Genomic DNA, 16,846 nt, shown 5'->3' on the forward strand with positions numbered 1-16,846 from the left:
CATATCATATCTATATGTTTTTGGAATCAGGAACCGACAAGGAATAAGATGAAAGTGTTTTTAAATTGATTTCGACAATTTAATTTTGATAATAATTTTTATATATTTAATTTTCAGAGCTTGTTTTTAATCTAAATATAACATATTTATATGTTTTTGGAATCAGAAAATGATGGAGAATAAGATGAACGTAAATTTGGATCGTTTTATAAATTTTTATTTGTTTTTACAATTTTCAGATTTTTAATGACCAAAGTCATTAATTAATTTTTAAGCCACCAAGCTGAAATGCAATACCGAAGTCCGGGCTTCGTCGAAGATTACTTGACCAAAATGTCAACCAATTTGGTTGAAAAATGAGGGCGTGACAGTGCCGCCTCAACTTTCACGAAAGGCCGGATATGACGTCATCAAAGACATTTATCAAAAAAATGAAAAAAAAGTTCGGGGATTTCATACCCAGGAACTCTCATGTCAAATTTCATAAAGATCGGTCCAGTAGTTTAGTCTGAATCGCTCTACACACACACACACACACACACAGACAGACACACGCACATACACCACGACCCTCGTCTCGATTCCCCCCTCTACGTTAAAACATTTAGTCAAAACTTGACTAAATGTAAAAAACAAACTACTGGGCAGATCCTTATGAAACTTAACATCTAAGTTCTCCCAGATGATATCCCCGCCCTAACCGGCACGGTTGGCCTAGTGATTGGGAGGTCGTGGGTTCGAACCCCGGCCGGGTCATACCTAAGACTTTAAAATTGGCAATCTAGTGGCTGCTCCGCCTGGCGTTTGGCATTATGGTGTTAGTGCTAGGACTGGTTGGTCCGGTGTCAGAATAATGTGACTGGGTGAGACATGTTCAGTCTGTCTTGTGTCACAGTGTGGCGCACGTTATAATTATGTGGCAAAGCAGCACCGCCCTGATATGGCCCTTCGGCTTTCGTGGTCGGCTGGGCGTTAAGCAAACAAACAAAAATATCCCCGCCCATTTTTGACTCACATGCGAAGCAAAAGTGAGTCTATGTACTCACCCGAGTCGTCCGTCCGTCCGTCCCGGCGTCCGTGGGTCCGTCCGTCCGTCCGGAAAACTTTAACGTTGGATATTTCTTGGACACTATTCAGTCTATCAGTACCAAATTTGGCAAGATGGTGTATGATGACAAGGCCCCAAAAAACATACATAGCATCTTGACCTTGCTTCAAGGTCAAGGTCGCAGGGGCCATAAATGTTGTCTAAAAACAGCTATTTTTCACATTTTTCCCATTTTCTCTGAAGTTTTTGAGATTTAATACCTCACCTATATATGATATATAGGGCAAAGTAAGCCCCATCTTTTGATACCAGTTTGGTTTACCTTGCTTCAAGGTCAAGGTCACAGGAGCTCTTCAAAGTTGGATTGTATACATATTTTGAAGTGACCTTGACCCTGAACTATGGAAGATAACTGTTTCAAATTTAAAAATTATGTGGGGCACATGTTATGCTTTCATCATGAGACACATTTGGTCACATATGATCAAGGTCAAGGTCACTTTGACCCTTATGAAATGTGACCAAAATAAGGTAGTGAACCACTAAAAGTGACCATATCTCATGGTAGAAAGAGCCAATAAGCACCATTGTACTTCCTATGTCTTGAATTAACAGCTTTGTGTTGCATGACCTTGGATGACCTTGACCTTGGGTCAAGGTTACATGTATTTTGGTAGGAAAAATGTGTAAAGCAGTTCTTAGTGTATGATGTCATTGCTAGGTTTAGCTGAAGGTCAAGGTCATGTAAAGGTCAAGCATGTGAGTCGTATGGGCTTTGCCCTTCTTGTTTTCCATTTTTGAATGTTTTTAATAATCTTATATTCGACTTTTTGCAAAAAGTTGATGCCGCACAGTGGTGATGTCATTGTTTACTCAAATTTATTGAATTATTGGTCAACTTACATTATAATCTTCGACTGGTATTCTATTTCAACTCAGAAGCTTACACTGAATTAATGAAAAAGTTTGGTCATTAAAAATCTAAAAATTCTATTTAAAATTAAAACCTAATCGTCTAAAAAAAAGATTTGATTTTATTCTTTACCATTTCCTGATTCCAAAAACATAATAAATACTTTATGTTTGGATTGAAAACAAGCTCAGAAAGTTAGGAATTCTATTTCATCCGCAGAAGCAAACTATGTCAATTTGCTGATCTTGATTGCAAAAATGTGCATACGTATTTATAGATACGGTACCCCTTTAGAGATCGGATGTATTTTTAAAAAAAGAGTTAAGTTTAAGAAAAATAATTGACTTGTGACTCGCATATATGTTGCTATCTGTGAAATTGAAATAAAGAAACGTTAGGTAACAAAAGGAGAAATGATGACGGAAGAAAATATAGGACAAAATGTATAAAAAAAATAGTAAGTGGAGAGAGAGAAGATAGAACGAGAGGAGACAGTGAGAGAGAGAGGGAGAGAGAGAGAGAGAGAGAGAGAGAGAGAGAGAGAGAGAGAGAGAGAGAGAGAGAGAGAGAGAGAGAGAGAGAGATTGGCAGACTATGGGAGAGAGGGGGAGAGAGAGACCGACAGAGTATGGGGGAGAGGAGAGAGAGAGAGAGAGAGAGAGAGAGAGGGAGAGAGAGAGAGGGAGAGAGAGAGAGGGAGAGCGAGAGAGAGAGAGAGGGAGAGCGAGCGCGAGCGAGAGAGAGAGAGAGAGAGAGAGAGAGAGAGAGAGAGAGAGAGAGAGAGAGAGAGAGAGAGAGACAAAACAAAAAAGAAGCACAAAGAAGAAGACAGAAGAATCCGAAGAACAAAATTCAGAAAAAACAGACAAGTCGAAGAGAAAGAAAGTGGATGCAGAGAAAGACAGACTAGGGAGTGAGTGAGAGAGAGAGAGAGAGTGAGAGAGAGAGAGAGAGAGTGAGAGGGAGAGAGAGAGAGAGAGATGTTGTGTGGACAAGTGTGAGAAAGAGAGAGAGAGAGAGAGAGAGAGAGAGAGAGAGAGATGTTGTGTGGACAAGTGTGAGGTGTGAGAAAGAGAGAGAGAGAGAGAGAGAGAGAGAGAGAGAGAGAGAGAGAGAGAGATGTTGTGTGGACAAGTGTGAGAAAGAGAGAGAGAGAGAGAGAGAGAGAGAGAGATGTTGTGTGGACAAGTGTGAGAAAGAGAGAGAGAGAGAGAGAGAGAGAGAGAGAGAGAGAGAGAGAGAGATGTTGTGTGGACAAGTGTGAGGTGTGAGAAAGAGAGAGAGAGAGAGAGAGAGAGAGAGAGAGAGAGAGAGAGATGTTGTGTGGACAAGTGTGAGAAAGAGAGAGAGAGAGAGAGTGAGAGAGAGAGAGAGAGATGTTGTGTGGACAAGTGTGAGAAAGAGAGAGAGAGAGAGATGTTGTGTGGACAAGTGTGAGAAAGAGAGAGAGAGAGAGAGATGTTGTGTGGACAAGTGTGAGAAAGAGAGAAAGAGAGAGAGAGAGAGGGTAAATGTAAATAAAAAAAATAAAAAATAAAAAAAAATAAAAATTGTCCATGATCTGTTTACTGTCCATTGAGTGTGAAGCTGAGAGAAAGAGTGAGACTGAAGGAAAACAATAATAACTTAATAAGAATTAAAATGATAATAAAAATTAAAAAAATAAGAAAAAAAACCTTCCGATATAAAATTTTTAAAAAACGCACGCACATGTGTGATTAACAATGTCTGATCTCCTAAAAAAATTTAAAAAAAAATAAAAATTAAAAAAAATAAAAGCTCAGAAAGTTAAAAAAAAAATAAAAAAAAAAGACTACAGAAAAACGCTATACTGGCTTGTCACTTCAAGCGATCAGATACGTTTTTTCATGCCAGTGAATCACTGATATCATTGTGTCAACGCTTTTAGTCTCGGACGCGGGTTATCAGCGAAGCATGCATGGTCTTCCTGCAATGGAGTGCGTACAGTAGGCCCTACCATTCTGTCAGTTTGACAGATTGAATTAAATGTACTAATTTCGCTGACGCGACTGGCCGTTTTAATTCTTATTCAACTCAGCATTTTCGCACAGCTATGCACCCATCCTGCTATGCACCGAGTTTCTCTTTTATTGTACAAGTTGTTTGTGTGTGTGTGTGTGTGTGTGTGTGTGTGTGTTTGTGTGCTAATTCGCTGTTTGTTGCGATAAGAAGTTCATGATCATGATGTTTTTTCATTTTTTTACCATGATCTCTTTCTCGCGGACGCACACGTACACACACCAAAGACGTCTCGCACTTTTTACGCCACAGGCGCCAAATACTCTGACAGTGGCCTAATGTTCAACAGTCTTGTTCCCGGCGGAACATTTGAGGCACATTTGATTTGTATTTGGTTTTTTCTTATCTGTTTTCAAACTGTTTTGTTCAGAGGCTTGTATTTTTGCGATAAACCGCTCTTTGGTGAGCTGACCCTTTTCATTCAGTTTTCAAATGAAGTCAGTATTTCAGTTTTGTGAGCGCTCAAGTTAGCCTATATTAGGCTATTTAGTCTCAACTGAGTTCATCAGTCAAGACTACTAAATTTCACAGAAAACCTTTCCCTCTATCAAACCTCACGCACTACTGAAGTCACCAGATAACTACGTGAAACTCAGTTCTTCTTCTTCTTCAGTCGTTCATGGGCTTAGACTCCCACGTTCACTCATCATTGTTTTTAGTACAAGTGGATTTGTACGTGTATGACCGTTTTTACCCCGCCATTCAGGCAGCATACGCCGATTTCGGGGGAGTGACTTGTAATTCAGTTGATATCCGTCGTTTGCACGTGTAACTTGAAATATGCGTTGGAAAGGAATTAATTTTACTGTTTACGGGAGTCGAAAAAAAAAGTGATACAGCTGACGGTGAGGCCCTGCCGAGGACCGTAAATGCTGTTAGTACTGAAGTAGTCACATGATTGTAAAGGTGACATACCAAGCAGGTAAAAATTAGTTCACTCGCAAAATCACAGTGGTCTGATTGCCTTGAATCGATTTTGAGATGAAGAAAGAGCAATACATGTACAGTTTTTGAAATTAAAGGGAACATTCAAGTACCAGAAGGTCTCAAATATGCACAGGCCTATGGAAAGCCGATACTACCGCCAGGTTGTGTTTGGGGCCTGTGCTCGTGCCAAGTTGTCAGCGGCGGATGAATATTGATTCTGCTTTCGCGGGAATGGAGGGAACCGAAAGTAGCAAGGAAAAAGCAGTCCGGGGAACTCCCGTCTGGTTGTTCGACGGAGGCGACGGGATGGGTTGAGGTAAGTGGTCGACCGCGAGTGATACCTCTGCATATAATTTACAATTCCTGCTGAAAAAGGGTTGCTATTGTTGTCAGTGTTGTTTTTTCACCTCGAACTGAGACGTGTAACACGGAAGTGCTCTTATAAACTGTATAAACACCACAGCATCAGAGATAGATTAAACATGGCGGCGGTTGGTGCCAGCTGCCCTCCTGATAGACTTCCGTGGAATGATTTTTGTAAAAACTAATTTTGGGTCATGAATTTGTCTAACAGGTATGTACGGTGCCAGGTCTTAGTTTAGTAGTTTTTAGTACGTGTTAATTAAATTGTTGGTATTGAAAGCCCCCCCCCCAAAAAAAAAAAAAAAAAAAAAAAAAAGATCTGTTACTGTGTTAGCTACTCTATCTTGCGCTCTGACGTTAAAATAGCAGTAAATAAATCTTGATTTATTCTTGCAACAGATTAATTTCTTTTTCAAAATGTGTACGATGGGACAGCAGATAAACAGAATGGTCTGACAAGTGTTTTGGGGAGAGGGTTGGTTGATCTTAAATAGATTCTTATTCAAAATTCAGGTAGGCACGATTCAGGTATACTTATCTCTAGATTGTACTTTTGGTTTTCATTTATATAATTAGTTTCACTTTTGTTTTGCAGAACTATGTTGTACTGTACCATGAAACTGAAACCTAGCTGTAACTGCCATAGAACTTATGCTACTTTCAGTTTTGATGAGTAGACTTTGAGGTAGTATAACTATAAGCAAAGTCTGGTTTGGACTGGTATACATGCAGTTGCATGAATAGTGCAAATGACTGACTTGTTGCGAAGGTATTTTGTTATTGCAGGTGATTGTGATATAGCAATGCTTCAAATATAAGTAGTAATTGTATTTGTGTACTTTGTTTAAAAGTAGAATGATCCGAGTGGTGTCTGGTCTGCAAAATACTGCACCTGTTACAATCTTTTTTAATGTATTAATTATTGGAAATTCTTGCTCTTCACAAGCCAAGATTGAGGTGTTTTTTAGACAGATTGATTAATTTCTCATTTCAGAGAATGAAGTGCCAAGGGCAAGTTGATGGTCACGAGTGTGGCCGGACATTAACACCCGATGTGACGTTTTGTCCAGATTGTGGAACAAGAAGAGAGAAAAACCATACTTTTACCTGTTTGTCTTGTGGGAAGGCCCTTGAGTTTGGAGCCAAGTTTTGTTCCACTTGTGGGACCAGGATTGACCCAAACCAGTTCGCTATTCAACCCGACATCTGCAAAGGGAAGAATGATGATGGCTCTCTTTGTGAATATGAACTCATTCCAGGACTGAATTTTTGTCCACTCTGCGGCACAAAACCAGGAGAACAAGATGTGTCTGAACAGGGAAATCAGAATAGCGCAGTCAAGAGGGATGTGAATCCTGATGTAAAGATACCTGGCGCTGAAAAAATCTCAGACAGTGCAAATGGGCAACTCTCAGATCAGCCACTGTGTCAGGTAGTGAAAACGGAAACAACATTGTTCAATACAGAAAGACCAGAAGATGAGACGAGCACACCTGGTACTGCTGCAGTGAATGCTGAAACAGATGTTAATGATGAAACAGAGCTTCCTTGTAAAGTACATAATGATGAGGTTTCAGCACCAGTGCCTTGCTCTGAACACCCGATGGAAGTTGAGGGATCAAGTGGTGGCGAGTGGCACCAACACTCACAGCAGTGTGCTGTTGAGGAAGGTTTGTATGGCACTGTTTATTAGTCACCAAGTTAAAGGGAGTATATAAAGACAAACCATTGTTTCAATGGTGCTCTGAAGTGCTCTGCACCTTTAAGATGAAACACCCTCCTAACTTATAGTCAATGTTGGGATTACTCAAAACAAACAACAAAAATAAAATATTACCCAATATTGACGGACTGTGTGATGATATCTTCTGCTATGGTCTGTTGAGACAGTGGTCTCGATTTTGATATCACTGTCTCAACAGACCAATAGCAGAAGATATCGTCACACAGTCAGTCAATGTTAGATATATTACTAATTCTCTGGACATTTTGTATGTACTGTAAAGAAATTACAAAAGTATTTGTCTCAGTTTTGGCTGTTCCATATCCCTCCCTCTGATAATTATTTATTTTTGTTCACTCTTTTCTTGTACTTTTCAGTATTTTAAAATGTCTTTCCTTTCAAAAAGTCTTTAGTCACTTGCTCAACTAAATTCTGGGATAATTACATTTTCATATATATATATTGGTTTGTTTTTAAATTTAGGTGTTTTTGTTTTTGAAGTGGGGAAGCAATAAAGAGGTCGTCGATATCAAAACTGATATCGACGGAAATGTCGTCGATATCACTTTTGCACTGAGCTCAGTTTTGCCCAATCGACCAATGGAAATCCACGTAACATATGAAATAGCAATATAGCAGCCTATTAGAGGGAAGTGTATTTCATAAGGTCCACGCATGTCGCCTGATCACACTCATGTGTCCCCAATTGTCATTTTTACATTTAGTCAAGTTTTGACTAAATGTTTTAGCATAGACTGGGAATCGAGACGAGGGTGATGGTGTACATGTATGTGTGTGTGTGTGCTTAGTGATTCCTTGAAAACAGCCCGGCAGATTTTTATGAAATTTGGCATGTCAGTTTGTGCAGCTGATATCAATGATTTTTTCGATAAATGTCTTTGATGGCGTCATATCCGGATTTTTTGCAAAAGTTGAGGCCACACTGTGGTGACGTCATTATATACTGAAATTGATTGACATTTTGGTCAAGCAATCTTCAACGAAGTTCAGACTATGGGATTGCATTTCATCATGGAAGCTTAAAAATGAATCAATGAGTTTGATCATTCAAAATCTCCAAAAAATTGTGATTAAAATAAAACAAATTAGAGATTGATCCAAAAACAATTTTGTCTTATTCTTTATCATTTCTGAATCCAAAAACATATAGATATGTTATGTTTGGATACAAAATAAGCTCAAACAGTGAAAAAGAATATAAAAAGGCACACTTTCCTGTTTATTTCTATATGCTACTGCACTATACTGGTTTGTGACTTCAAGCGATCAGCGGTGCAGTGCGTTCAGTTTCATTCTGTGAGTTCGACTGATTGACTAAATGTGTTAATTTTGCTTCATGTGACTTGTTTATTAAATGCAGTGCTTATCATCACTTTAATACATTCTTGTTTATTTATTTTCTGTCATTATTTTATTGTTGCAGGTGAATGGGAAAGCCACTTTGCTGAGTATGCAAACCAACCCATGGTGGAAAAGGAAATCATAACGATTTCTCAGACCAAGCTTCCTCTGAACAATGACCCTTCATTCAGCCAGTCATGTGACCAATCCAAGGAAAGATCTAGAAGCACCAGTGACTCTGACTCGAAACCAACCTCAGATGGCATTCGTGTGTATGCTGCAAAAACTGAAGAGAAGACTGGAAATGAAGCAGAAGACAAGGAGAATGCAAGCAATCCAAATCAGGCAGAGATCATCGAGGAAACAACTGGTACTCCTGTAGATCACCCTTTAAAAGCAGAGTTGGACAGTGCAACCAAAACAGGAACCAAAGAAAAACATGTTGAGGATAAAAAAGCACAAAGCAAAGGAGAAGGACAGTGCAAAAATGCTGCTGCAGGAAAAGGCAAGGCCAACAAAGAGATGGCAGAGAAAGAGCAGAAAAACAGCTCCCAAAGTGGTGTCGGTCAAAAACAAGGAGGAAAAGGTGGTAACAAAAGCACAGAGCCGAAAACGAAAGGGGATCAGTCTGCTGGTGAACAAACTAAACCCAAACAGCCAGATGCAAAGAAAAGCTACGCACAGGCAGCATCAAAAACAAAAGCAGGGGTAACTATTTTCCCTTTAATTCAATAACTGTAAGTTATAGACTTCTGAATGTGTAGGAGTTTTCCAAGTTTATTTTAATTCTATTCCTGCCTTGATATGAACTTTCTGTCTTGAGTTTTGAACGCATCATTCATCTTTTCTGTAATGAGGCGTACTGTTTTATATATGCAATAACAAGGCCTTCCTGTGCAAAGGTTGCAATGCTACCTGAAGTCTACTATTGCACTGTTAGGGTCTTATTTGACCTCTTCTACCTGTAATTGGTGTTCACACAATTGGCATTCCCACAGTGTGTGTCCCTTCTGTTTTCCTGTACCAGTTTTCCTTCTGGATTCCGGACGGCAAATTTCAAATTATGGAGATAATCCATCAATTTTGCTTGAACAATTTCAACCACCATCTTTCGCGCAAAAGGTAACGTCGCTCTCCTTAACTGGTTCACACTTGTTTATGGTAGTGATGAAAACCAAACAGTGACGCCAATTTTATGTAACCAGAGAAGCAACGCACATTGTAGGGACACCAATTGTAGACGTTAGGAAATAAATCGGTCAAGTTGCATGGGTACTGGTGAAAGAGTTGCTTTTCCTTGGAAAAACTGAGTCAAGCTGCATGTGACATGATAGGCCCATCAAATCATGCCAACGACTGATATCCCAATGAAAATTAGCTTTGATCTGAACTTTCTGCACTGTCCGTTCAATATTACCGTAAAATCCCTAGCAAACGCCCACCCCCCTTCCGCACAGATTTCGGGTAAAAGTAGGGGGTGGGCGTTTGCTAGGTATACACCCCTTTGCAAGATAAAGTGTCATCACATTTTCACGAGAGAAAAAAAGTGATACAACCAAGTGATTTATGCAATTTTAATGAAAAATAAACACACCGTTTGTTTACACAAATAAAGATCAAAGTTCTGTGATAGAAAAAAAAGAAGAAGAACACAAGTGACCTTGATTCTTCTAATTCTCAGAATAACGTCAGCACAAACACAGTTTCTTCTCTTGTTTGGAGATCTGGTAGGGTTGATGATACTGGGCTCATTCTAGTCCTTCGAAGTCAACATCATCGTCTTCACTGTCGTCTCCACTCTCAGCTTCTTCTGGAGCATCTCCATTGCCGTGATCGCGAGGCAGGATAGCGCCGATTTCATCTGGAAACCACTCAAGTATTTTATCATCTTGGGAACCGTCCATGGCGTTTGAAATTGCGCACCTGAGAAAGGACGTAATGATCGTTTCAGGTCGTATGTTCTCCCATGCCTTGCTGACCCAGTTGATGACGTCATGCATTCTAGGCTGCTTGAGGTTGCCAGCAGCTGTCGGTGGTCTTGCTTCTCTCATCCACTCAACCCAGCTGTCTCTGATGTCATCTTTAAAAGGTTTGGTGAACCCGACCCGAATCATCGTGTGGTCCATGTTCATTATATTGGACAGATGGCAGTCATGGCGATGACGAAGTCGCAGAATATTTCGACGGAATTGAAGAAGTTGATCTTCGAAGTCGGCAGGGACCCCTTGGCTGGCAGTGGTTCCTCGTCGAGAAGAAACCGTGTGGCGCAGTTTCCAGCGCTTGAGCCACATGTCTGATGCTACAAAGCCTTGCACATTAAAAGCACCTGCCAATTTTATCGCCTCGCGTTGTAGGTCTTTATTCCTCCCCCCCCCCCCCCCCCCCCCCCCAGAAAAAAAGGCGAACCATCGAACAGTGTGCACAAATCGTAGATAAAGGAGGCCGACTGTCTTAAAGCAAATTTGTAAAAAAACGGTTGGGCGTACACTAGGTATGGACCCCTCTGCATAACTTTTGGCCAAAAGTGGGGGATGGGCGTTTGCTAGGTACTGGGCGTTTGCTAGGGATTTTACGATATATAACACTTTTAGTTTTAAAGTACACACATTGAAGATGATTATCGGCATTGCGGATTTCATTGTGTCCCTCAAGCTCACAGATCACTGGCCTCCTGTTCAGGCACTCAGCTCCCTAGTGATTGGCGTACAATGTCACATGCAGCTTACCTCAGTGTTTCAATGGAATTAAAGCAAGACAAAAACTAATCTTCCACAACCCATAAAAACAGATTTATTCCCGGAAATCGTCTTTTATTATTATTATGGGTAGAAGTGGTGAAATTAGACCACATAAGCCTACTGACTTCACTATGAGGATGTTATTTTATTTGGGCAGCATGTAACTATATCTATATGCTGGTACATATATGTGGTGTACTAATAAATATGTTAAACTGTACATTTTATTGTTATCATATTTTGTAAACACAGATTGCTTTGTTTTTGTTGAAACAGCAAAACGGTGCAGGGAATAATGCATTGTTGTGAGTATAAGACGGTTTTCTCAGGGTTTGGTGCCAATACATGTATTTCACTATGTTATACTCAACATATATACTTATACTTTTTCTTGTCCACACCAATCTTTTCAGTGTGATACATGTATACATTAGATTTCTGGGAGTTTTAATTTAAGATACATTGACAAGTTTCATTTACATTTAAATTTGTTATTATAGCACTTAACTCATAAATACTACAGCTGTTCCTGAGTCAAGTGACATCCCTTCATTGGCACACATTTTCTGCCAGTTTCTCACTTTTGCTTCTCACATTTCCCTCAAATTGTGAAGGGATGCTTATTTCTGCAACATTCTCTTAAAACAAGAGGCGAAGCCTTCAAGGCTCACGTAAGAAATCGACAAACAGTAACACAAACTCAATCACTCCGTCACACATACACACACACACACAGTAAGCATAGGTGACACTGTGCAAGAAAGCGAGACACTAGATCTAGATCTGTATGTAGCCTACTTACAAGGACACGACAGCCAACTAGTCTCGGCCCGCTCAAAATAATGACCGAGACTTTCAGTAATTCCTTCGCGTGACGTCTAACCCTCTTACGTCATAATGTGACGTCTTCAAATGACGAAATGTTAAAGTTTCTACCACAGACATACATACATACATACATACATACATACGCACGCACGCACGCACGCACGCACGCACGCACAGACAGACAAAAGTTAGCATCGCATAGGCTACACTTACGTGAGCCAAAAATCACTTCTACAGTAGTTTCTCTGCTGGCCTCGTGGATCATTGTACTGTAGCTCATGGTGGGCAGTAATGTTCCTATCCCTTGTTTTCTTTGGTGATGTACCGGTTCTCTACCTGTTACAGTTGTTGCGTGGGAAACGTGTTTATGAAATAATGAGTAATTGAGAAGGTAGCTTTTAAAGGATTCGGAGTGCATAAAGCGTGCAGGCTGCCTGCATTGTACAGAATTCGGTACAGTTTTTGTGCAGTGTTGGCTGGCCCTGTTTTTAAAACACTCGACCCCCGGATAGTCATAAATACATGAGAGCTTTAATGATACTTCCAAAGCAGTGTGCTGTTAGGATTATTTCATCTGTTCCATCCTTAGTGTTTAGTTTTGTCTTCTTCCAATTCTGCTTTGCCACATTGAGTAATTAGGATGTGAGTTTCATATTATAATAATAATAATAATAATAAATGAGCATTTATATAGCGCAACATCATAACTTTACGTACATGTTGTACATGTTGTATTTCAATCTGCAGAAACAGTATGGAGAAGGTGTCTGTTGTCTTCCATGTCATCATCTCTGACATGTGGGATACAATGGATCCAGCGACCTGCCAGGCATACATTTCTATTGGACATCCACATTTGGGGAATTTCAGTTCAGCAGAGGAGAGGCACAAGATGAAATTTGTCAGGTATATATTCCAACAAAGAGGGAACAACGGAAGTGTCTTCCGTGCAGAGCTTATTTAATCAGAAAAGAAATCTGAGTTTGGCATTTAGCACCAGTACTTTTTGTGTGTTAAGGCCAACAAAAAAAATAGGTCTGTTTACGGTAACCCGACCGACCCTAGTTTTTTCGCGCGACCCTAGACTTTTTTTTGGCATTTGGGAAAGAAAAAAAAAAGAAAAAAAATCTAGTTTTTTTGGCAAAATAACGTAAAAAATATGGTTTTTTGGAGAGAAAAAAAAAATTAAAAAAAAATTCCCGACCTACCGACCCTATTTTTTGGGCCTATGTTACCGTAAACAGACCTATTTTTTTTTTTGGCCTAGGCAGTTAAACTGCAGACTGATGACTGCATGATACTAGGTATCTTCTGCATTTGATTTGCAGTTTGACGAATGTCGTTTACTTAAAAGTCATGTTTTGAATTAAGGTAGGTGTCCCAATTAGTTTTTTTTAATTTGATACAATATGCTGCAAAGCATAGAACTTGACAGCATAACGTTTGTGAGGGAAATTTTAAAGAAGCAGACTGACAGAGGTTGTGGTGGAGACTATATACAGCTGGGTAGAGTAAAAGTATAAAAGACGCAGCAGTAAAAGAAAAAAACCAAAAATACTCAAACCACATTGGCATCACCTTGGACAGATGCAGTACTAAAAGTGTTTGTTTGTTTGTGTTATTTGTATTTTTAAAATGAAAAATAAAATAAACTGAAAGACCTATTTTCCATCGTGAAAATTTTCAACTTTCACATTAGATATTATTTTGGTTCCACGTCATTTGTTTACTCTATACCCTTAAAAAAAAAGGCAGTTTACTTTCAAACAAGTCGCGTAAGACGAAAATACAACATTTAGTCAAGTAGCTGTCGAACTCACAGAATGAAACTGAACGCAATGCCATTTTTCAGCAAGACCGTATACTCGTAGCATCGTCAGTCCACCGCTCATGGCAAAGGCAGTGAAATTGACAAGAAGAGCGGGGTAGTAGTTGCGCTAAGAAGGATAGCACGCTTTTCTGTACCTCTCTTTGTTTTAACTTTCTGAGCGTGTTTTTAATCCAAACATATCATATCTATATGTTTTTGGAATCGGGAACCGACAAGGAATAAGATGAAAGTGTTTTTAAATTGATTTCGACAATTTAATTTTGATAATAATTTTGATATATTTAATTTTCAGAGCTTGTTTTTAATCCAAATATAACATATTTATATGTTTTTGGAATGAGAAAATAATGGAGAATAAGATGAACGTAAATTTGGATCGTTAAATAAATTTTTATTTTTTTTTACAATTTTCAGATTTTTAATGACCAAAGTCATTAATTAATTTTTAAGCCACCAAGCTGAAATGCAATACCGAAGTCCGGGCTTCGTCGAAGATTACTTGACCAAAATTTCAACCAGTTTGGTTGAAAAATGAGGGCGTGACAGTGCCGCCTCAACTTTCACGAAAAGCCGGATATGACGTCATCAAAGACATTTATCAAAAAAATGAAAAAAACGTTCGGGGATTTCATACCCAGGAACTCTCATGTCAAATTTCATAAAGATCGGTCCAGTAGTTTAGTCTGAATCGCTCTCCACACACACACACACAGACACACGCACATACACCACGACCCTCGTCTCGATTCCCCCCTCTACGTTAAAACATTTAGTCAAAACTTGACTAAATGTAAAAAGGATACTAGAATTGATTGGTCATCATTTTCAAAATAATCTCAGTTCACAGACTCATTCAACCCTCTTGTTTAATGGCAAAGCCCTTGCCATAAAATCAGGTCAGCTCACCATCTCAGTTCTGGCCAGACTTTTACATGGGATAAGAACATATCCCTCAACTTGGACACATAATAGCAGTCAATATTGTGACTGTTTGTTACATGTGCAGAGTTACATTTTGTGATGAATTAATGTTACAGATTACCACAATTATCCATTAAGAAATTAATTCATCAAAAATTCCCACTCTGCATAAAAATTAAGCACCAAGGCTGTTGATGGTTTGGTATGTGTCCAAGTGGAGGAATTCATCCCATGTAGGCCTGCATTCACCTGGCCAGCTTGAGATGGTGAATCGTTTACACAGGAATGACTGTACAGTAGTACTCCCCCTTAACGACCCCCCTGTTTACGACCACCCCCTTTTTACGACCGATTTTGCTACCACGGATGCATTCTACTATATAATGAACCCCCAGTGAACGACTCACCCCAAAACACGACTTACGACCGAGCTTTTGGGGATGAATTACGACTTTCGCGCATTTGTAGTCGAGCAGACGAAAACAATACATGGCGGCTCTTGCTCCTCGAACTATCGCGAGACGGAAAAAAAACTAAATCTCGCGCACGATAGAATCCGCGGCGACTTCCTCAGGAGTCGGGAAGGCGCAAATCCTGTGTATCCTCAAGGATAATGACCCACAACGCGACTTACAACCGAGCTTTGTGGGATAATTTACGACTTTTGCGCATATTTCGAGCAGACGAAAACCCAACATGGCGGCTCTCGCTCCTCCAACTATCGCGAGAAGAAATAAAAACGAAATCTCGCGCGCGAGATCCTGATACATCTGGGTTTTTTCTGCACGCTATCTTGTCACGACGACTGTCTTGTTGACAAACGAAGATTCGCGAAAGAAAAAGAAAAGCGCCGACTCTTGAGAAGAGAGCTAATAAAGTAATCGCTAATCGAGCAAAGTGGCAATCCGCGGCGACTTCCTTGGGCGTCGGGAATACGAAAATCCTGTGTGTCGTCAAGGATAATGACTCGGTGTTATCTAGATGGTGAGAAGGATAGCGAAGCGAAAGTACGCAAAGAGAGGAGCCTGTACAAAGACCTCAACGATCGTGGTCAAGTTTAGCGATGCAAGGCGACGAATCATTCATATGAGCGGAAAGATGATTCGGGAGAAAAGTCGTTATGCTTTCTATCGAGTTATGACATTCGGATTTTACTGGTTGCGCCACAATGTCAAATGTGCTTCACTCAGCGCCGAGCGGGGAGCGAACATTACGCCATGAGTAAATTTTCTTTAAAATTTGAGTTCCAAGTTGTTCTGCTGTAATGTGTTTGGTGTGTGTGTGTGTGTGTGTGTGTGTGTGTGTGTGTGTGTGTGTGTGTGTGTGTGTGTGTGTGTGTGTGTGTGTGTGTGTGTGTGTGTGTGTGTGTGTGTGTGTGTGTGTGTGTGTGTGTGTGTGTGTGTGTGTGTGTGTGTTGATATGACAGTAAACTGCAACTGTGTGTTTGTGTGTAAACATGACAGTACATACACTGCAACCAAATTCATGACCGACCGGCCAAAAACTCAGAACCCCCCTTTTAAGACCCCCCCCTTTTTACGACCTAATTTTCAAGGTTTTTCCAAAGTCGTAAACAGGGGGTTCTACTGTACACTTAAAGCTTTTTTTTATGAAGCTTAGGTTGAACACACATCAAGGATTCCAACGTGATCAAAGAAGACATTGACAAAAAGAAAATTGGCAATTGTGGCCACAGACGTGACAATAATTTATAACATTATTTTCATGAAAATTGTTTCGAACAAAACATTTGCATGGCAATTTAAGTGAATGAAAACTTAAGGGATGGACCTATGTTACAAAAATCAGTCATTAACATGAAGGAGTGACTTAATTAATGTACAGATTCTTCGGATTTTGTTTTGACTTGATCACATGGTGCATACTCTTGCAGAAGGAATGGCAGCAGACAATGTCATTTTCATACTGCCAGAATTGTAGGCACCGTTTATCAAAACAAACTTCAGGCACTCACCTTGACATGGTTCACTGTTGGAGCTTATACTGTTATAGGACAACAATTTGTCTAATGTGTTTACGCTTTGAATGGAGGAAGTGACACTTAAAAAGTAACATCATATATGAACTGATAATGACTAAATGAGTGGTCACTGATTGGTCTAATTGCGAAACTTGTGGTCAGTATCCCCTA

At 39.8% G+C, this 16,846-nt stretch overlaps 1 protein-coding gene across 1 annotated transcript in view; it reads left to right on the forward strand.

Annotated features, from left to right (window-relative positions):
* LOC138961179 (E3 ubiquitin-protein ligase rnf213-alpha-like) overlaps positions 1 to 16,846 on the forward strand; it is a 34,567-nt gene that overhangs the window by 11,415 nt on the left and 6,306 nt on the right. The window contains exons 3-6 of the mRNA XM_070332778.1: positions 6,286 to 6,961; positions 8,459 to 9,084; positions 11,391 to 11,419; positions 12,690 to 12,848. Of these exons, the coding sequence (XP_070188879.1) occupies positions 6,286 to 6,961; positions 8,459 to 9,084; positions 11,391 to 11,419; positions 12,690 to 12,848 (1,490 nt within the window). The remainder of the gene's footprint in view (positions 1 to 6,285; positions 6,962 to 8,458; positions 9,085 to 11,390; positions 11,420 to 12,689; positions 12,849 to 16,846) is intronic.

The sequence above is a fragment of the Littorina saxatilis genome, linkage group LG3, assembly GCF_037325665.1.
Source record: "Littorina saxatilis isolate snail1 linkage group LG3, US_GU_Lsax_2.0, whole genome shotgun sequence".
NCBI lineage: Eukaryota > Metazoa > Mollusca > Gastropoda > Littorinimorpha > Littorinidae > Littorina > Littorina saxatilis.